Here is a 20063-nt window from a genome sequence, read left to right as displayed (position 1 = left end):
ACGGGCCCCGTGCACACTGACTGCTAGCAGTGCCGGGCCCAGAACTGGCTCCAAGCGCTTCTCCTGCGTCAAGAGCTATGAAATGGGAGGAAGTGGTGGCGGTGGCAGATAGGAAGGAGAGCTGAAGGCCTGATTGGGGGGGGGGGGGGAGAGATAGGAAGGAGGAAAGAAAGCACGAAGGTCTGGGGAAGGGAAGAATGAGTGGAAGGCAATAAAAAACACTTTTGCCTCATAATGATCTAGTTTGTTAGGAGTGGTTGTTTCATTGTGCTTTACTAAATTGAACTCTTGTTAGATTTTTTTACCCCTCTTTTTCTCTGCTGTTTTTTTTTTCTAGAGACCCCATGCTCTGTGATTTTAGCGGAAGATCTGCCTTGTATTATGCATCTTGCCTGAAGAGTTCAAGAAAACAGCAACTGATTGATATATTAATGAACTCATTACCTCAGTCAGGTATTTTATAACAAGCCTTCTAACAAGCCTTGAAAATTCTGCTTTAAATATTAAAAGCTAGAGTCTTGTCATAATTGTTGCAAGGGAATTATTAAAATAAGTTTACAGTAAATACCAGTGCTTCTCAACCAGTGTGTCGCGTCTCCCGGTGTCCCACTGCCCCCTTGTACTTTCCTTCTCTCTTTTTCCAGCCCCCATGGGCCATTTGGAAGCCTCCTTTCTTCCTACCCCCACTGCCCAATGGGAAGCCTCCTTCATTCTGCCTGCCCCCATGCAGGCCAGTCGGAAGCCTCCTCCCTTCTACCTGCCAGTGGGAGTAGGAAGACGGGAGGAAGCTTTTGATTGGCCGGTGAGGCAGGCATCGCATAGCCCAGAGGTGGGGTGGGAGGAATGGCAGTGTCAAACCCCAATGAAGCAAGGCCGCCACGGGAGCTCATCCCCATGGCGGCGAAGAGGAAACACTGACCCCGAAGAAGCAAGGCCGCCACGGGAGCCCATCCCCATGGCGGCGAAGAGGAAACCCAACCTTGACCAAGGCCCAGGTGAGAGCTTGTGTGAATGGGTGCTTGGGTGAGAGCTTCTGTGTGTGGGTGTGAATGGAAGCCTGGGTGAGAGTTTGTGGGTGTGAATCGGTGCCTGGGTGAGAGCTGGTGTGCATGGGTGCGAGAGCATTTGTGTGTGATTGAGAGCTTGTATATAAGAGAGCATGAGTGTGAGTGAGAAAGAGACTGGTCAGGGAGGTGGTGCAAAAAAAGAAGGCCCCCCGGAGTAAAGCTGTGGCGGACCTGGAGCCCATCTCTGCAGTGAAGGAAGAAGTTTTTGGTGAGAGTTTGTGTGTGTGGGTGTAAATGAGTGCCTGGATGAGAGCTTGTGTATCTGTGTGTGAATGGGTGCCTACGTGAGAGCTTGTGTCTGTGGGTGTGAATGGAAGCATGGGTGAGAGCTTGTGTCTGTGGGTGTGAATGGATGCATGGGTGAGAACATGTGTCTGTGGGTGTGAATGGATGCATGGGTGAGAGTTTGTGTGTCTGTGGGTGTGAATGGATGCATGGGTGAGAGCTTGTGTGTCTGTGAGTGAATGGCTGCCTGGGTGAGAGCTTATGTCTGAGGGTGTGAATGGAAGCATGGGTGAGAGCTTGTGTCTGTGGGTATGAATGGGTGCCTAAGTGAGAGCTTGTATTTGTGGGTGTGAATGGGTGCCTAAGTGAGAATTTGTGTCTGTGGGTGTGAATGAGTGCCTGTGTCTGTGGGTGTGAATAGATGCATGGATGAGAGCTTGTGTCTGTGCGTGTGAATGGGTGAGAGCTTGTGTGTGTGGGTGCCTGGGTGAGAGCTTTTGTGTGTGTGGGTGTGAATGGGTGCCCGGGTGAGAGCTTGTGTGAATGGGTGCTTGGGTGAGAACTTCTGTGTGTGGGTGTGAATGGAAGCCTGGGTGAGAGTTTGTGGGTGTGAGTCGATGCCTGGGTGAGAGCTGGTGTGAATGAGTGTGAGAGCATTTGTATGTGATTGAGAGCTTGTATATAAGAGAGCATGAGTGTGATTGAGATAGAGACTGGTCAGGAAGATGACTAGTGTGCATATGTGAGAGAGAGACTGGTCAGGAAGATAACTGGTGTGAAAGAGACTGAGGCTGGTCATGGGGTATAAGTGTGTGTGTGTGTGTGTGTGTGTGTGAGTGAGTGAGTGAGAAAGTGAGAGTGACTGGTTGTGGGCGCTAAGAAAGAGGACTGTGAGGACAGAGCTTCAGCAGCCCTTGCTGCTTCTGGTGAGTGCTATTGGCCTGGAAGGGAAAGGAGTAAGAGAGTTGCTGGAGAGGGTAAGTAAAGGTGGCTTTTAAAATTTATTTTTCTTGATTGACTGCCATTTTAATTATTGGGTATTATGCGATGTCTGCTTTTTTGAAATATTTTATTGATATTTGGACATGTTTTAATAATTTTTATGAGTTTTTAATTGTTGGATATTATTCTGTTCAGCAGCTGTTTTGTAACATTTTTACTATAGCTTTACAATTATTTCTGTGTGGGGCTCTATAGCAGCTTGGCTTATTCTGTTTTCCCAATAGGAAATGTATTAGTGTTTAGGGCTTGGTTTAATAGTTGTATTTCTTAGATAGGATTGTTACTGTTTGAGTGTGTTCCTTAATGCAGGTGTAACTTTGTGCGGGTTAGTTTCTGTGCATTATTGCAGATCCTGGGATTATGTTAGGTGCTATATTTCTCTTTCCATTTCTCCAGGTTCGCACTGCATGCAGAGTGGCTTTTTTGGTTTTCCATTCCAGTTTCTGTCTCCATATCTATAATTTGTGGTTTTTCTGTACTTGGTGAAGGGTGTGTGACCGAGGTGAGGTATTTTACTAGCATGTAGGCATTTGTATCAATCGTATTTGTTGTGTTTTCTCAATAGGATATGCATTAGTGGTAAATTACTGTCTTTTCATAAGGAAGGCTATAGTGCCTGGTAGTAAAGGGAGTTTGTTTTGCTTTTACTGAGATGTCATCAGAACCAGAATATCTTTTTTGTATGGTGAGTTGTACAGGGTAATGCCCTAGATCTGCTCTGCACTCATTGCTGGGGGTTGAGGGGATTCCTGTGGATGCAGAGTGCATGTTTACATTTAGCCCCGTGATGGTCACATGTTCAGTGTCACGCATGTGAGAACCATCTGTCAGGTGTGTCCCAGCCAAAAAAAGGTTGAGAACCATTGGTATATACTATACAAGCAAACTGCTTTATGAATGTGAAATCGGGGTAGTATAGTTCTACATGTAAGAAAAAAATACAGGTTTCAGTGTATGATCATAATGTATGTATTATCCCAGCATTGCCTACAGTCTTCTATTAATAGGAGCTAAGCATTTCTAAGTTAGGGTAACCCACTATCTCCATTTTTTTTTCAGTCAGTGTTTTACCTCCCTGTATGAATGAATTTGTAGTTCTGATTTCCCTAAGAAAAACAGGGCAAGTCCATTTATGCAGTGGGATAAAACCTAGGCTGAATCAGTCAGCCCTGGAAAAAAATAAAAACACCAGAGACAATTGGTAATTCTGTTCTAAACAGTCTAATGATATTTATGCTGGAAAATACAGTTTCATACAAACTGGCATAATTTGTGCATCTTTACAAACAGGCTGATACAGTAAAGTGCGGCCGCGGTTACCCTGCTTCTAACCCGCTTTCTACTGACAATTTGGCCGCGTTAGCCCAACCCGCGATTCACTATCCCTTTTAACCCATCCTTACCGCTTCTTTAAATCAACGGGTACCCCTTTCCGCCCGCGGCATGTATATGAGATGTAAACGATCGGATTAGCTATTCCCCCCCATTCAGTAACGCGCGTCCTGACTATCGCCTTTTTAACCTGCAGTTTAGCCGTGTGTTTAACCTGCTAATTTACCGCCTACCCCTACCCCTGCGTTAGAGGCAGGGGTAAGGGTAGACGGCAAACTTTCCCCCAAAAGAAAATAGCAAGCAACGAGGGCCTGACTTTTACGGTCTGGGAGTCTGTTAAGCATGGAAGTAACCTGCACAGCATGGCAAATGTTGCCGTGGGCTTGCTGGGCAGACTGGATGGGTCATTTGGTCCTTTTCTGCCATCATTTCTATGTAAGTGGGCTTTTGAAAATTGCTACAATAGATGTCATTGAATTGTCCATAGGTTTTACACATGTAAGTGCACTTTACATGTGTAAATGGCTGAGAAAGAGGGAGAGACAGAGCCTATTTATAAGGCCTTCATAGCAGTCAACTGTGTATATCTCTATAGGAGGGCCAGCTAATAGCTCTAGATGAGGTGTTGGTGGTGGTTTAGGGGCCAGTTTTAGATGCAGAGTGAGACGTACAAACAGCCCAGTACACCAAGGTGAAGATTTGATGTCATTTGAAGTGAGAAAAGTCTCACAAAAATGAGATTTCTACTATGCTATCTCACCCTAGCTTGATGGCTCCCTGTTATAGAGTCCATCAAGCTGGCCCTCCTATAGAGAGATAAATAGTTGAATACTGTGAAGGCCTCCCCAGAGACTCTCTCGCTTTCTCTCACTGCACTCCATTGCACTTCCCTCTGCCTCTCCCAAAAATGGCCGAAATGCAATTTGCAATCGTTAACACAAATTGCGTTACAGCTGTTTCTGGCATATCGCACAGCTTAATGCCAGGAAAAAAGGTGTAGTTATTTCCGGCATTAAAACCATGCAATAGCACACGTTGTGCTATCGCACAGTGAGATATTGCCCCTCATTTTAATTTATCCCGGCCAAACCTCTCCCCAGTCTCGTCCTTTCTAAAAGTTTGCATTCACGTCGTGCGGTAACACAATTATCACGTGCGTTAAGGTCATGACGCATTTTGATGAATGACCCTGTTAGCTTGAGAGCCTATACAGTCAACTAAACGTTGTCTTCCCAACTTCCATGTATCATAGAACTCAGTTCTTAATGCGGAACAATGTTTATTAGAATGAAGAGAAACAGTTTCAACACTCACAATGACTTGCAAGGTGAGAAGAAGAGCTGTACAGACAGCGGCCTGGTTAGCTGCTATGAGTTCTGGAGCTTAGCAATCAGACAAAGACCACTGCGGCTTGTAGTAAATGTTGTAGCTGCTAGAAAGTAAGGCAGACTAGCAGCGTACGGGAAATAGACGTAGAAAGGATGATGGCTTTCTGGGAGCTTGAAGAGTAAGAAGGAGAGCTGTTAGCTTGTAAGAGTCCGCTTCTAATGGAAACCTCAGCAGGAAATTAGACAATCCCAGATTTCTTTGAATCGAAGGACAAATAGGAAGAGGAGGGAGAACACAGGGAGGTAGGGAGGGCAGACAAGAACATATGCAATAAGGGGTAGATTTTAATACATGCGCGCGCATGTTATAAAATCGTTGAGCTAAGTGCACATGTGCACTGGATTTTGTAATCTGTGTGGGCATGGGCATGTGCGTGCAGCGCGCACAAGGGGAGAGGGGAAATTATGCAGTTCTCGCATGGCGACACATCGTGGCCTTCCCCAGTTCCCTCCCTGTCCGCTCCAATTAAAGAGCGGACTGGGAGGGAACTTCCCTACCCCCTACATTAACCTCCCTTCCCCCTTCCCCTCTCCTCCCCAGCCCTAAATCAAAAATTATTTTTTGGCTACTTTTGTTGAGCAACTTACTTCAGCTCCCGAGCTGAAGTAAGTTGTGCGTGCTGGCAGCCGGCCGACGCGCGAGGCTCCAGGACAGTAAATAATGGCGCTCTCCTGGCCCGCCTCCCACCCCACCCCTTACAAGAGGCCTCTTGGAAAATACGCCCAGCGCACGTAAGGCCCGGCCACAGGCATAAAGACCGGAATTTACGCGCGCCGGGCTTTTAAAATCTGCTCGTAAGGGTTCAGCAACATTTAAACATTATCTAATAAGGAGAGCTCTACATGCACAGAATCTAAGGTGTGCAATTATCATAAGATAACACAGGGTGGCAGCATATTAAATATATACAAACACTGCATTGGCAGAACAGTGTGCGTGCATTAACAGCGCGCATACTTTTATCCACAGTGAAATAATGGGAGCAGACAGGGGTGGGGGAGAGGGAAATTACATCCGGAGATTGTATGATCAAATCTTCTTGCATAATTTCTAATGCATATTTTGAAACTGCTTCAGTGCAGGCACCAAAATATCCCAGTACATTTTATCTGCATTATCCGTCCTGGCCATATGTTCAAAGGGAAACTGAGCAAGGAGCTTCCCTTTGAAAGTGAGCTTGCAGTCCTGCGATCACTCTCATTATTGTCCTCTTAATTGTAAATTAGACCCCTGCATAAGTCCAATTCCTATTCATCATACATGGGAGGAAGAAACAGGCCAAGTAGGAGGTTGCTGGGAATGGATGAAGTATAGTGTGGTAGCCATAAAGGCCAACCTAGGTCATCCTGTTCAGCATGGAGAAGAGATGGCTGAGGGGGGATATGATAGAGATCTTTAAAATCATGAGAGGTCTTGCATGAGTAGATGTGAATCCGTTATTTACACTTTCGGATAATAGAAGGACTAGGGGGCACTCCATGAAGTTAGCAAGTAGCACATTTAAGACTAATCGGAGAAAATTCTTTTTCACTCAACGAACAATTAAGCTCTGGAATTTGTTGCCAGAGGATGTGGTTAGTGAAGTTAGTGTAGCTGAGTTCAAAAAAGGTTTGGATAAGTTCTTGGGGGAGAAGTCCATTTACTGCTATTAATAAAGTTTACTTAAGGAATAGCCATTGCTATTAATTGAACCAGTAGCATGGGATCTTCTTAGTGTTTGGGTAATTGCCAGGTTCTTGTGGCCTGGTTTGGCCTCTGTTGGAAACAGGATGCTGGGCTTGATGGACCCTTGGTCTGACCCAGCATGGTAATTTCTTATCTTCTTATGTTCTTATCCTGAATTTCACTAGCTATCAGGGCTCTAATGAAGATATGACAGGCCTAGTAAGCTGTTGATGGATATAAATTGCTAAAGAAGAAGAAAGAAAGTGCAAATGAATAGGTCGCAATGGGCTAAATGGACGTGAAAAAGGATTAGGAAATGGAAAATAGATTTCAAACATTGCAGCAATAATTATCTCAGGGATGGGGAACAAACCTGAAGACTTCATCAAGACCATGAAAAGACTGGGCATTAGCATACCGAGCCTGGCAAGAATAAAGGGCAAGAGAAAAATAAATTAATAAAGGGCTATTCAGGTATACAAATGAACAACACGTAGTAGCTTTTATAATTAACCCAAAGATGGAAATTAACATCTTAGAAATAAAAAATTTGTTCAGGAGAATATTTAAATTACAAATACAAAATAGCAAATGTATGCCCCCTGCACTGAAGAAGAATTATATTATATGATTTTTTTTAGATCCATGATCACCTGGCAGTAGCAGATCCACATTACAAAATACATGCAATGGGTGATTTTAATAGGAAGATTGGTACAACTGTAACAATCTAATAAATATCTTATAGTATGTCAGCAAAACACATCAATATATCAGTTCTGTTTAAGGAGCTGCCGTCTCCTTCTCCCCAGTTGTCCTACACAAAGCACGTTTATCTTTGACGCTAGGACTTTATACGTATACAGCCCCTGAGGCAGCCAAGCATATGGTGGCGAAACTCGGCAAGAGTCGGGCAGTTTTAATGTAATACGTCTCCATCAAAATAAAGTGCTATTACGGACATTTGGCATCTATTCTACTTTGTTTATCCTTACAAATCTCTCTAATGCATATCAATTCTGGCAATCCTGGAAACTTGACTGACTAGGTGTGGCCTCCCTGGGTCTTTCCCTTGCATCCTCCCTTTTGTACCAACCACGTCTTCTCACACTGCTCGTTGAAGATCCTTACTGAAGCAGAAGACAGAGGGCTCTAAACACGCACCATTGCCAGTTTTCTACTTTCCTGAAACTTTCCCCACACCTTTGACCTTCCCTTCTGGCGTGTGGCAGGTCTTCCACTTCTTGCCCCTGCACTGACAAACAAGCCCTATATGCCAGACTTACTTGTAAAGCCCTTGGAAGCCAGCAGGAGGAACCAAGTGAAAAAGAGAACTGGGCATGCTCAGTTTAGCTTCCTCATTATTTAGAGTGCTTGTGCTATTTAGTTTGTCCTTGGTATGTGATTTGGTCAGGTTGGTAAGTTATTTTTTTTTTTCAACAAAACAAGAGAACCTTTCTGTTCTGCTCACCAATTCACCATTCCATACACCTCATCATATTGATTAAATGATTTTATTTCCAAATTTCTACATTTACAATATTCTCACTTATTTAAATACACCAATCACACCTCATTCACACAACCACATCCCACTAAAAATATATACTGGTATTTCTTGTATAGATTAAAACCCCACTCTTATTTCATACCCACAAATGTGCAAAAATCCACCTCAGCATTTCAAAATCCCTTTTTGTAAATGAACGCTGCCTTTTTGTTAACATTTAAATCTTTTTCTTTGTTTCACAATAGACCCTCAATAATTCAAGATTCAGTTCCCAATGATGGCTCAATACTAGATCCTTAATAATTCAGTTCCTAATGATGGCTCAATGCATAAAAGTTATTGTTTCAAACGGCACAATTCTCAAGGCCCACTCAATTCCCACTGGTGGAAGATGCAAAATTGTTGTTTCAAAAGCCTGAATTATTAAGGATCTAGTATTGAGCCATCATTGGGAACTGAATCTTGAATTATTGAGGGTCTATTGTTGTGAAAAAAAGAAAAAGATTTAAATGTTAACAAAAAGGCAGCGTTCATTTACAAAAAGGGATTTTGAAATGCTGAGGTGGATTTTTGCACATTTGTGGGTATGAAATAAGAGTGGGGTTTTAATCTATACAAGAAATACTAGTATATATTTTTAGTGGGATGTGGTTGTGTGAATGAGGTGTGATTGGTGTATTTAAATAAGTGAGAATATTGTAAATGTAGAAATTTGGAAATAAAATCATTTAATCAATATGATGAGGTGTATGGAATGGTGAATTGGTGAGCAGAACAGAAAGGTTCTCTTGTTTTGTTGAAAAATAATTTATTATTGGACAAGGGATTGTCGGTATTGATATTGCTCAGGTTGGTAAGTTACCAGGTCAGAGCAGATTTTAAATAATGTTCATTTATCAAGCTCTTGCTAAATAGTGTGGACAGTGAGCATACCTTGCTGTTTAGGTAGAGCTTGCAAAAACATTTCATTTGGATATGATGTTCTTTGATTTCCATGTGCAGGTGCACAATTTTTTGCAAGCCCGCACAAACATCTCTTAGGACCCCTTTAGCATGCCCTGTAAAACCTTCCTGCATAACATGCTATTTTACTGTGCATGCTGAAGTTAATTGCTTAGGTCCCAGCATGAATTAAATTTCATATTTATATTTGTTCTGGAGTAATTTAACTTATTCATAGTTGAATCAGATCTTATTCCTTCACAGGCTCATTGTAGTGAAATTGATTCTCTGTATGTCTTTACTGCACAAACTCTTCTTGACATCTCTAGCCTTCATCTTTTCTTCCATTTGTAGAATATCTAGCAGTATATCCTGTCTTTCATATTACTTTTCTCCTGTGATGGCATATTCTGCCAGAGATATGACTCCAAAGCCAAGGGCGGATAGTGCACAGACAGGACAAGACTGGCAGACTCTTATTGGAGTAGGAGCAGGATGTCTTTTACTTGTGAGGGTTACCTTTCCCATGGGTTTAGCCCTCAGGTACTGATGGCTAGCAGGACTTGGAGAGCAGGAAATACAAGGCACACAGAGTCAAGGAAGAATCCAGATTTGGAGACATAAAGGCTCTCACAGAATCAGGGCAGGACCACTGTAGGAGCCAGGAGACAGGAAGGCACCTATAGAAGCAGTGTAGGAACACTGCAGGAAGCAAACTAAGAATAAACAAGAATACGAAATGTAGGCCTGAGGCTAAGACAAAACATAGGACTGAATGTAGGACCAAGCCCTCTGAACCTGAAATATAACTGTGGATAGACAGGAACAAGATGGCTATCAGCCGGGCATATGGATCACAGAATTGGGAGGACTAACCAGAGTGTCCAAGAAGCCCTCTGCTAGCAGGAGGCAAGAAAGCTCAATAGGGCTTCACATCTCCACAACATTGCATATGACTTGCTGATATTTCTTTATGAAAGATACTTTATTATTCAAGTTATATTGTGTAAGGCTGTTTAAGCTGTCACCATAGGTGAAAATTCCAGCAATGGAAAGTTCCAGGGTTGTAGAGTGTTTTGTGATTGATTTTTCTGGTCCTTCTCAAAAAGGGTGGGTCTTTTTCTAAAATGTACATGGATGTCTCCACAAAGCAGTAAAGGCAGTCATCAGCTAAAAGTTGCAAGTGAGAGAGGCAGTTAGGAGCTGGACTCTCTCTTGGAGAGGGGAGGAGAAATCTCCTTCCTCGTCTGTGAGTTCTCCTTATCTGTGGTGCTCCAAGGCTGGAGTGGGTGGCATGAGGGGCCCAGCTGCAGTGATGTTAAATTGCATCTGGAAAGGAAGTTCCATGTTCAGCCCACGTCCTGGAGAGAAAAGGAACCTGGGGAGCCATTAGAAATCCAGTTGCCACCTATGACATCTTGTGATTTTTCTCTACTGGGACTGTCTGTTGGTTTTTATGAAGAACTGTTTCTTGTTCTTTTTGGATTTGTGTTAATTGTGGAAATTTGGTAAAGTATATTTTTGTTTTGGAACACAACCCACTGTGTGAGGACATTTTATTGAGAGACTATTGGAATCCCCTCGAGCCTTGCAGTTTCTTTTGCTGCCTCCCCCTCCCCCCCCCCCCCCCCGGATAATCTTGATCCAAAGTTGCACCCGATTTTTTACTAATTCTGCAGCATCTGAAGGTAACCCCTTGCCTTTTACAGGAAATGACCTGTAAATGAGGGTGACAACTGAATTAAAGTTATTTTGCATTTCAAAATGTGTAAAATATATAGAGGTGCATATTCAAAAGCCATTTAGATGGATAACTCACAAGTTATTTGTCTAAATGGAAAATTAGGCATATTCAGCTAATTATCCATCTAAATTATAGCCGGATAGCTGCTTATCCAGCTATAATTTAGCCAGATACACAAGGGGCGTTTCGAGGGTATTGCTTGGAGGCATCGAGTAAGCCGGCTAACTTAGCCGAATATCGCATATATCCAGCTAGGTTAGCCAGCTAACGTTAGACCTGTTTCTGAAGTTATCTGGCCTTGTGTGGTGGGATAACTTCCTACTTATCTGGATATCTGTGAGTAAATAATGCTGGGAAACTTAAAAAAACAATTGAAGTACAGGGCTGCAAATTGACCTTTATAAAGCATTTACATATTTAAATTGCAAATACTCCTCATGCTTCAAGAAAGAATTACCAATCCAGCTCTAAGTTACAGTGAAATCCTTTTTCTTTTGACTTAATTTAGACAGAGCTGAATAAAATTGTTAAAGTTACTATGACATCATTTTGCTGTTACAGAAATACAAGATGAACCGTCCTGGGACTTCTGCCCTAATGTAAAGCTGCCTTTATCCAACTCGTTTGTCGCCTCCTCAGAAGAGAATAGCTTAGTCATTCAGAACTCCCAGGTAAGGTGCTTCTTTTAACAAGTCTTTACATAGCATAAGAAGAAGACTGTTGAGTCGAAACATGGCCCATGTCAGGTTTTGAATGAATTAGTGCGGCTAAATATTCTTTTTAATTATATGCATTAGGCTGATATACACAAGAATAGATGTGGTTAAAAAATTAAATATTGGTTTCAATTAAAAAGGTAAAGGGTATTGTGAAATAGTTAACACAAGAGGCAATAAATGATTATATAAAATCCGCTCAAAAGGCTGAATACTGCCTGCGGCCCATTGCGGGCGAGAGACAGCAGATTATACATCTTTGAGCATAGCATATGATATTGTCTCTTGTTGGGAAGTATTTATTGGTAATAGAATAAAATTCTATTTCCTTCTCTGTTTTGCTTTATGTATTGAGTGATCATTAAGAAAGGAGGTGCTTCTGTATTTGTGATCACAAATTAGTATATACATATATAAGTAGTTTGTATTTATATATATGTTATTTTATAAATGTAAAAAATACACACATATCTTTGGTCTCAAGCACACATTTGCACAAAAAGAAGGGGAAATCTAGGGGCATTCCAGGGTGGGGTCAAGAGTTTTACGCACAAGTTGCTATTTTTTTTTTAATTAATAGTTTTATTAATTCAACAACCACTGCATACACCAATAGTCAAATTTTACAGATAAATAATGCTTGCTACAATAACAATTACTTTGACTAACTGTGTGGGCCTCGAGAGGTTATAGACATAGTCAAACCACATGATGTCATAGAGAGGATAATAAACACCACACTGCCCCATGTAGCATCAAGTCCTATTATGATGATTGGAACTTTTATCATTTATTAATTTGTACAATTTTTATATACTGTTGCACAGAAACAGGTTCTATCTCTACGGTTTACATAGATCATATTATAGGAACATGATAAAAGGAATAAAATGAAAAAATACAATATCAATTAAAATCAAATTAAAATAGGAACTAAATTAACATTAAAAAGATAAGAACAGGTTAAGAACAAAAACATAATCATACAGAAGGCCTAGATTAAACTTCATTGACCATTTCAAAAGCTTGTCTAAAAAGCCATGATTTAAGATCTTTCTTAAACCTCTTCAAATTTTCTTGCAGCCATATTTCTGAAGGCAATTTGTTCCAAAGTGTCGGCCCAGCAATAGAGATAGCCCGTGCTCTGACTTCGCTTAAGTGTGCAGACCTGACTGTTGGAATTGTCAAAAGTGCTTTATTTGTCGACCTCAGATTGCGTTGAGGGACATGTAATTTTAATGTAGAGTTTAACCAAGCAGACATGTCATTATATCGTACCTTATGAATAATACATAAGGCTTTGTAAGTTATCCTACTTTCAACTGGTAACCAGTGTAAATCCTTTAAAACTGGCTTAATATGGTCCATTTTTCTAGTGTTCGAAAGGAGGAGCCGTATTTTGAAGAACCTGTAGGGGACGGAGTGTTGCTTTTGGAAGGCCTAACAGGGTGGAATTACAATAATCAAGTTTGGTTAATAATAAAGCCTGGAGTATTGTTCTGAAGTTTTCCCTAGAGAGATAAGGTTTCAACCGTTTTAGCATCATCAACTTGCTAAAACCTTCTTTAACTTTCTTCGAAATATGAGCCTTAAAATTCAGTTCATAGTCAAAAATTACTCCTAGATTCCTAGTCGTATCAACTAATTTATAACTAGTTATATCATTAAGGGTAACAGTTTTCATTTCTGTGTTCACGTTTTTTTGGTCTAAACGTTGAGAACCTTATCCCTTCTCTTTCTTTCCCCTCTCCATCCCGATTCCCCTGCATCACTCCTCAGGAGGGCTTCTGTTCTTCAACCAGACTGCTTCTGTCTGGTCATTCTATATTAAGGTGGCAGGTCCAACTTTATGCAACTCTATGCCACCAGATCTCCGCCTAGAACACTGCACTGCCACCTTCAAAAAAAAGCTTAAGACGTGGCTGTTCGAACAAGCCTACACTTGAATTACCTCCCCCCACCATAGCTCCTTCCCTCTCTACCACCCTCCTCCAGATCTATACAAGCAATGATATTATAGTTATTGTTCTATCTATTTAACTCTTCTCGCCTAGGTCACCTGACCATTTTCTTCAACTCTTCCAAGTTTTTTATACCCCTGTTACATGTAACTTTATACTTCCCTCTCAGTTTCAATATATTTATCCCCCTGTTATTTGTAAACCGATGTGATATGTCTATGAACGTCGGTATATAAAAGTTTTAAATAAATACATAAATAAATAATCAGCAGGCTTAGGTGGCTTCACTTGTAACCACTGAACATAGAGTACTCATGTCCTTTCAAAATTCTACAGTCTCTCTTGTTTGATTGCTGTACATCCTCTCTATGCACAAACATACTCGCCCCTCTGAAGATAAAGAGGCTTTTCTCTAATTACTTGCCAATTCACATCTAGTTGCAATTGAAGTGCCAAAAAGCGGAATATAAAAATCAGCTAAATAAAATAAATAAATTTTACACCTGCTAATTGTCTTGCAGAATTGATACCAGACTCATCTATTTATTTTTGGTTGGGTGGAAGGACTGGATGAACTGGGGAGTATTCAGGCTGAAGGAGTAGGAGGGTCTCAATGACCTGGAGAAGAACTGGGTGAACTGGTGATGGAATCAGAAAACTGGTGATTTTAATTATGCATACATGTAACTCACCTATGATTTTAGATAGTGGGAGTCATTTATTTATTTATTTATTTATTTTAAAGTACTTATTACTCTCTCCCTCTAGTATAGTTTAGGGGCAAGGTACAATAAAACATACACATTCAAAAACAGAAAATACATTAAAAACAGTATAAACAAAATAATCAACAAATATTCTCAGTTAAATCTATAATGACAGAGCTGAATATCTTTAGCACCACTTAAGAATTATTGAGATGAGTGAATGCCTCATTAAATAAATAGGTCTTCAAGAGTTTCTTGAAGTCTTTAGTATCGCTGGTTAGTTGTTTATTTAATGGTAGAGAGTTCCAGAGGGTAAGGCCAAAGATGGAAAAGGACCATTTGCCAGTTTTGGAGAGCCTTGCTACCTTTGGAGAAGGAATATTGTGAAGAAATTAGGGGGAAGAATGGGGAGTACGAATGGGTGTGTGAATGCATTTTTAAATAACATTTAAAAAATATATACATTTTCATTTAGCTGAAGAGGCTGTACATACATGGGGGAACTAGCAGCTAGGTGGCAGTACAAGTTGAAGAAGCCAGTTTTAGAATCCAACTTAGCAGCCATTTTTCAACAGAACTGAAAATGTCTCTATCCATTAATTAGGTAATCCCCCCTTCACAAGGGGCCTCTCTTCAGAGACAGTTGAATTTAAACAATTCATTGCAGCATCTGGGAACCAGGTGTTCTGTATGGGGGATGGGTTTAACCAGTAAGGCCCAGGGGAATCACACTTGGTAAAAATGAACAGTCCACACCAGTGGTTGTGTTCCAAACCAAATCATTTACTGATAATCTACTGATAGCACATGCAAAGAAAATTTCAGAAAACGAAATAAATAAGTAAAACATGTAGCATAAAAATCCCAAAAGTCAAGGATTTCTCAAAATTCTCAACCAACTTGGGTGGAAATGAAACATAAGATGGCCTTTCTCTTGCCTCGCCTTGGGTACTCCTTCCTTCAGACCTAACTCTTGCTCCAGGAGTTACTCGCTAGCTGTAGACATTCAGGAAAATAATTCAATCTCTACTATCTGGGATTAGAATCCTCTTAGGTCACCTGGCACCAAATGCAGGAAGGAGAGAAACCCCGCCCACACACTTCTGACAATTCGAGCCTAAATCAGAGCTCAGTCCTTGGCCACGTCTCTCTTGTTCTCTCTCTAAGACTTCTCTTCTAGGACTCTGAGTCCTCCTTTTATAATTTTTCACGACTGACCCACTCCTTGAAGGATGGACCATCAATGTCACATAATATTACTAATACCCACTGAATCTCTAGTGGGCAAGAAATAGTCTATGGTAAAATCTTGTTAGTTAACCCCATAATCACCTTACAACTATAGTGAGGCCTGACCAGCCTTACAGTTATAAAGAAACACAACTTGAACTTTTATAATGATTCTAAAATATGCCAGGAAGAGCATACAAAATGGGAATTCCCACACTGCTCGACTGCTTTAAGTATGGTGTCCAGTAGGCTAATTTTGGACTGTTGTACAATCAGTACATTTTGGAAAGAAACAAGCATCCAATAACTACAGTTACTGAATTTATATTTCCAAGGTAAAAAACATTTTAATGGTTGAGATAGATAGGATTTTCACACTTACACATTTAAAAAAAGGTACTTCATTAAGGTAGCCATATTAATGGGGGAAAATGTCAGGAGTCGGTGGCACCTCCTGTCATTTTTGCTATACCAGACTAAGGCCTGGATTTATCAAAATGCGATAAGTATCGCATGCAATAGGAAAAGGGGTGTGTTTTATGCTAATATACAGTTTATTGCAATTTGCGCTAATTACCTATGCGAAGAGCTAAGTTAGCACAAATTGTGATAACATTTTCTGATTTTGCGATAAGTGCCAGACCTGTTGTATTTCCTGCATTCAACCACTGTTAATGGTTGTGAGAGAGAGAGAGAGACTGACTAGCCATAATGTCCTCTCCCTAGATAGGTATTTGTATCCCTATGGGTGGCCCACCTAGTAACTTGAGATGAGGTGTAAGTATTAGTGTAGGGGGTTATGGGCCACTTTGACATTCAACGTGAGACATACGAACAGAACAGTGGTCTCTTGTGAAAATTTGATGACCTACGGAGTGAGGAAACTCACTCCAAGATGATATTTATGCAAGGTTCTCTCAACCTAGCTTGATGGACTCTCTACCTAGGTAACATCAAGCTAGGTAGAGAAAACATTGCCCGAATCTCATCTTTGGATGAGTTTCCTCTATCCAGAGGTCATCAAATCTTCACAAGAGACCACTGTTCTGTTCGTACGTCACGATGAATGTCAAAGTGGCCCCTAACCCCCTACACTAATACTTACACCTCACCTCGAGTTACTAGATGGGCCACCCATAGTGATACAAATACCTGTCTAGGGAGAGGACATGATGGATAGGTTCTCTCTCTCCCCCCTTTCCCCCCCCAGGTAGCTAGGCTGGCGCCCTGGGAGCCTCAAATCTACTAAAACAGGCCTTTCAGGAGGCATCACAAAATGCAATAAAACCTTACCGCCCTGTAATGCAAGCTATCGCATGGCTTAACACTAGTGAAAAAGGTGTAGTTAAAATTGGCATTAAGTCTGTGCGATAGCACGTCACAGACTGGCAAACCCAGCCCACTCCCCGCCCCTAACTCCTCCTCTTTTTCAAATTTGCATCGCCCCATACGATATGGTGCTATCGCATGTGTTAAAGACATGTTCGCATGCGGTAAGGGCCTATCGCATGCGTTAACAGGGCTTTTCGCATGCGATAAGCCCTTAACGCATGCGAAAACGCCTTAGCGCATTTTGATAAATGACCCCCTTACATGGCTATCCCTGTAAAGATATTAGTGAGGGAAAATTGTATCTTTAAGATGTGTGTTTCTAGGGAATCATCCACTCTGTTTTTGTGGTACAGGATGATGATTTGCTATCTGGAGTCAGAAAATATACTTAGAAGTGACTCTCTAGAGGCTTGGACATGAAGGTCCTCTTCTGTGGTGTATGTGGAGGACTGTGAAGTCAATATATTCCTTGCTTGCCTTCCTCGATCAGTCGGTGCACTGACTGGAGTCTGCTTTTGTGTTCTATGTTTACAGGATGGCTTCTTCTCCCTTATCTTTCTTCACTTTGCTTTTTTCTCTTTATTTGTATGCATGCTTCCTATATTTGCTTTATTGATTTTCTTTCTTTTCCAATATGATCTTATTTGAATGCTGCATTTTATAATTCTTAGTTAATTTACAGTTTTAAATAAAGCAGTCTTAGAAATGTATTCGAAAGATTAATTACTGAATTCACTATAGAGCCTTCTCATTGCTGTGTTTAGTGTTTCAGGTCTTGAGATCCTCTTTTGTTAGTCTAAGTGTCAGGTGTCAGTGCCCTGTTTATTTTACCGCAGGTGGAAATGTAACATCCCCAAGGTTAGCACAAAATTACATGGTGAGTGCATAGCACCTGTGTCTTGTTTAATTATATCCCATTCATTTTGTGTTAAAACAGATGGCTGACAGTGTAAAAGGAAACAATGTCATTCTTTTTGATTACTCTTTGTAACGAAAACTTTATGAATGGTAAATTGTGCGGTACGATATCTATTATGATTGCTTGTAACTTTAATATAGTGTCAATGCTTTAAAACAGGGGTCAGGAACCTTTTTGGCTGAGAGAGCCATAAACGCCACATATTTTAAAATGTAATTCCATGAGAGCCATACAATATGTTTAAAACTAAATACAAGTAAATGTGTGCATTTTATGTAAGATCACACTTTTAAAGTACAATAAGTCTCTGAAAATATTACACCAGGCCTTAAGACACCAATATATCTCCTATTAGGAAAACGGACCAAGTCAGGCTGCTATAGAGTCCTACACAGAAACTACACGCCAGCAGAAAACCTCACCTGAATCACGTGCTGTCCCTCACCTAACATAGAATAAAGAGACCAAAACGCATAACAAGAAGCATGCAGACAAAAACTGAATTGGAAACTGCAACAAGCCAGAGTCTCTGTATGCAGTGTAACAAAGGAAAAAAGAAACATCACACATCCTTATAAAACAAATCAAGAAATATAAAAATCATCAGCAGTAAAACTGTACTAACAAAAAGAACATATTTCGAAACAGCTGATGAGTGGAATATCCAATAATTAAAAACTCATATAAAACATTTCCAGATACCAACAAAATATTTCAAAATAGCAGACACAAAGATCCAGTAATGAAAAATAATAAGGATACAAAAATTTTTTTGCTCTGCATACCTGGGAACGTTTGATATCCAGGTGTCCTGAGATTGTTCTGAATTAGCAGGAGGTGGGATGGTTTGCTTGGAACTTTCTCCTCTCTCAGTCACATACCAGCGCTCTCTCTCACACTGGCTCTCAATGACACACCTATACACACCTGCTCTCAGTCACTCACATATACAAATGTTTTTTCTCTCTCACTTATATAGGCTCTTAATTACACATTTACACACATGCTGTCTATCTTTTTCACGCTTACACACACACAGGCTTTCAATCACATAAATACATGCTGTCTTTTTCTCTCACACACAGACTCTCATTCACATGCTTACAAACATGTCCTCTCTTTCTCTCATTTACACACAGGCTCTCAATCACATACTCACATGCTCCCTCACCTAAATCAGCTCTCAATCACACACAGACACACATGGTCTCTCTCTCTCATTTAAACACAGGCTCTCAATCACATTACTCACATGCTCCCTCACCTAAATCAGCTCTCAATCACACAGACACACATGGTCTCTCTCTCTCATTTAAACACAGGCTCTCAATCACATACTCACATGCTCCCTCACCTAAATCAGCTCTCAATCACACACCAGACACACATGGTCTCTCTCTCTCATTTAAACACAGGCTCTCAATCACATACTCACATGCTCCCTCACCTAAATCAGCTCTCAATCACACAGACACACATGGTCTCTCTCTCTCATTTAAACACAGGCTCTCAATCACATACTCACATGCTCCCTCACCTAAATCAGCTCTCAATCACACAGACACACATGGTCTCTCTCTCTCATTTAAACACAGGCTCTCAATCACATACTCACATGCTCCATCACCTAAACCAGCTGTCAATCAGACACAGACACACATGATCTCTCTCTTACTTATACACACAGGCTCTTAATCATACATACACATGATCTCTCTCACACACAAAGGATCTCAATCATACACACATACTCTTTCAAACAAACAGGTTTTCAATTACAAACTTACACATACAGGTTCCCAATGGTAAACTTACATTCATGCTCTCTCTCTCACAGGCAGGATCTCAATCACAGACATACTCTCTTTCACATATACAGGCTCTCAATCATTCACATACATGCAATCTCTCACTCACACACACAGGATCTCAAACACACATGCTTGCTCGCTCATTCACTCTCTCTCTCCCCCCCCCCCCCCCCCGGGAACTCGCGGCAGCAGCAGCCACCTCCCAACGCTAACCTCCTTCATTTTCAGCCCTCGCGGAGGCGAAGGCGGAGTCCCATCGGCCGCGGGTTGAAGATTTTCATTTTCCCTCCGAGCCGCCGCTGCAGTCTTCTTCCCGCGCAGGGCACCCGATGCTCTCCACTTCCTCTTCCGGGCCGCGGGAAGAAGAGAGCACCGGTGTGCTCTCTTCTTCCCGCGGCCCGGGAAGAGGAAGTGGAGAGCAATCGGGTGCCTGCGCGGGAAGACCCGCGCAGGCACCCGATGACTCCAGCGCTGGCACCCGGCTGACACCCGTTGACCTCCCGCGCAGGCA

At 41.4% G+C, this 20063-nt stretch overlaps 1 protein-coding gene across 2 annotated transcripts in view; it reads left to right on the top strand.

Moving 5' to 3' along the window:
- The window catches only part of MAP3K19 (mitogen-activated protein kinase kinase kinase 19), a 98861-nt gene that overhangs the window by 29142 nt on the left and 49656 nt on the right, over positions 1–20063 (top strand). For both annotated transcript variants that reach the window (XM_029605369.1, XM_029605370.1), the window contains exons 5-6: positions 338–453; positions 11438–11547. In XM_029605369.1, coding sequence (XP_029461229.1) covers positions 338–453; positions 11438–11547 — 226 coding nt within the window. The remainder of the gene's footprint in view (positions 1–337; positions 454–11437; positions 11548–20063) is intronic.

Source organism: Rhinatrema bivittatum, chromosome 6 (assembly GCF_901001135.1).
Source record: "Rhinatrema bivittatum chromosome 6, aRhiBiv1.1, whole genome shotgun sequence".
NCBI classification, from domain to species: Eukaryota; Metazoa; Chordata; class Amphibia; order Gymnophiona; family Rhinatrematidae; genus Rhinatrema; species Rhinatrema bivittatum.
The sequence above is the reverse complement of the archived record's forward strand: the minus strand, read 5'-3'. Positions and strand labels throughout refer to the sequence as shown.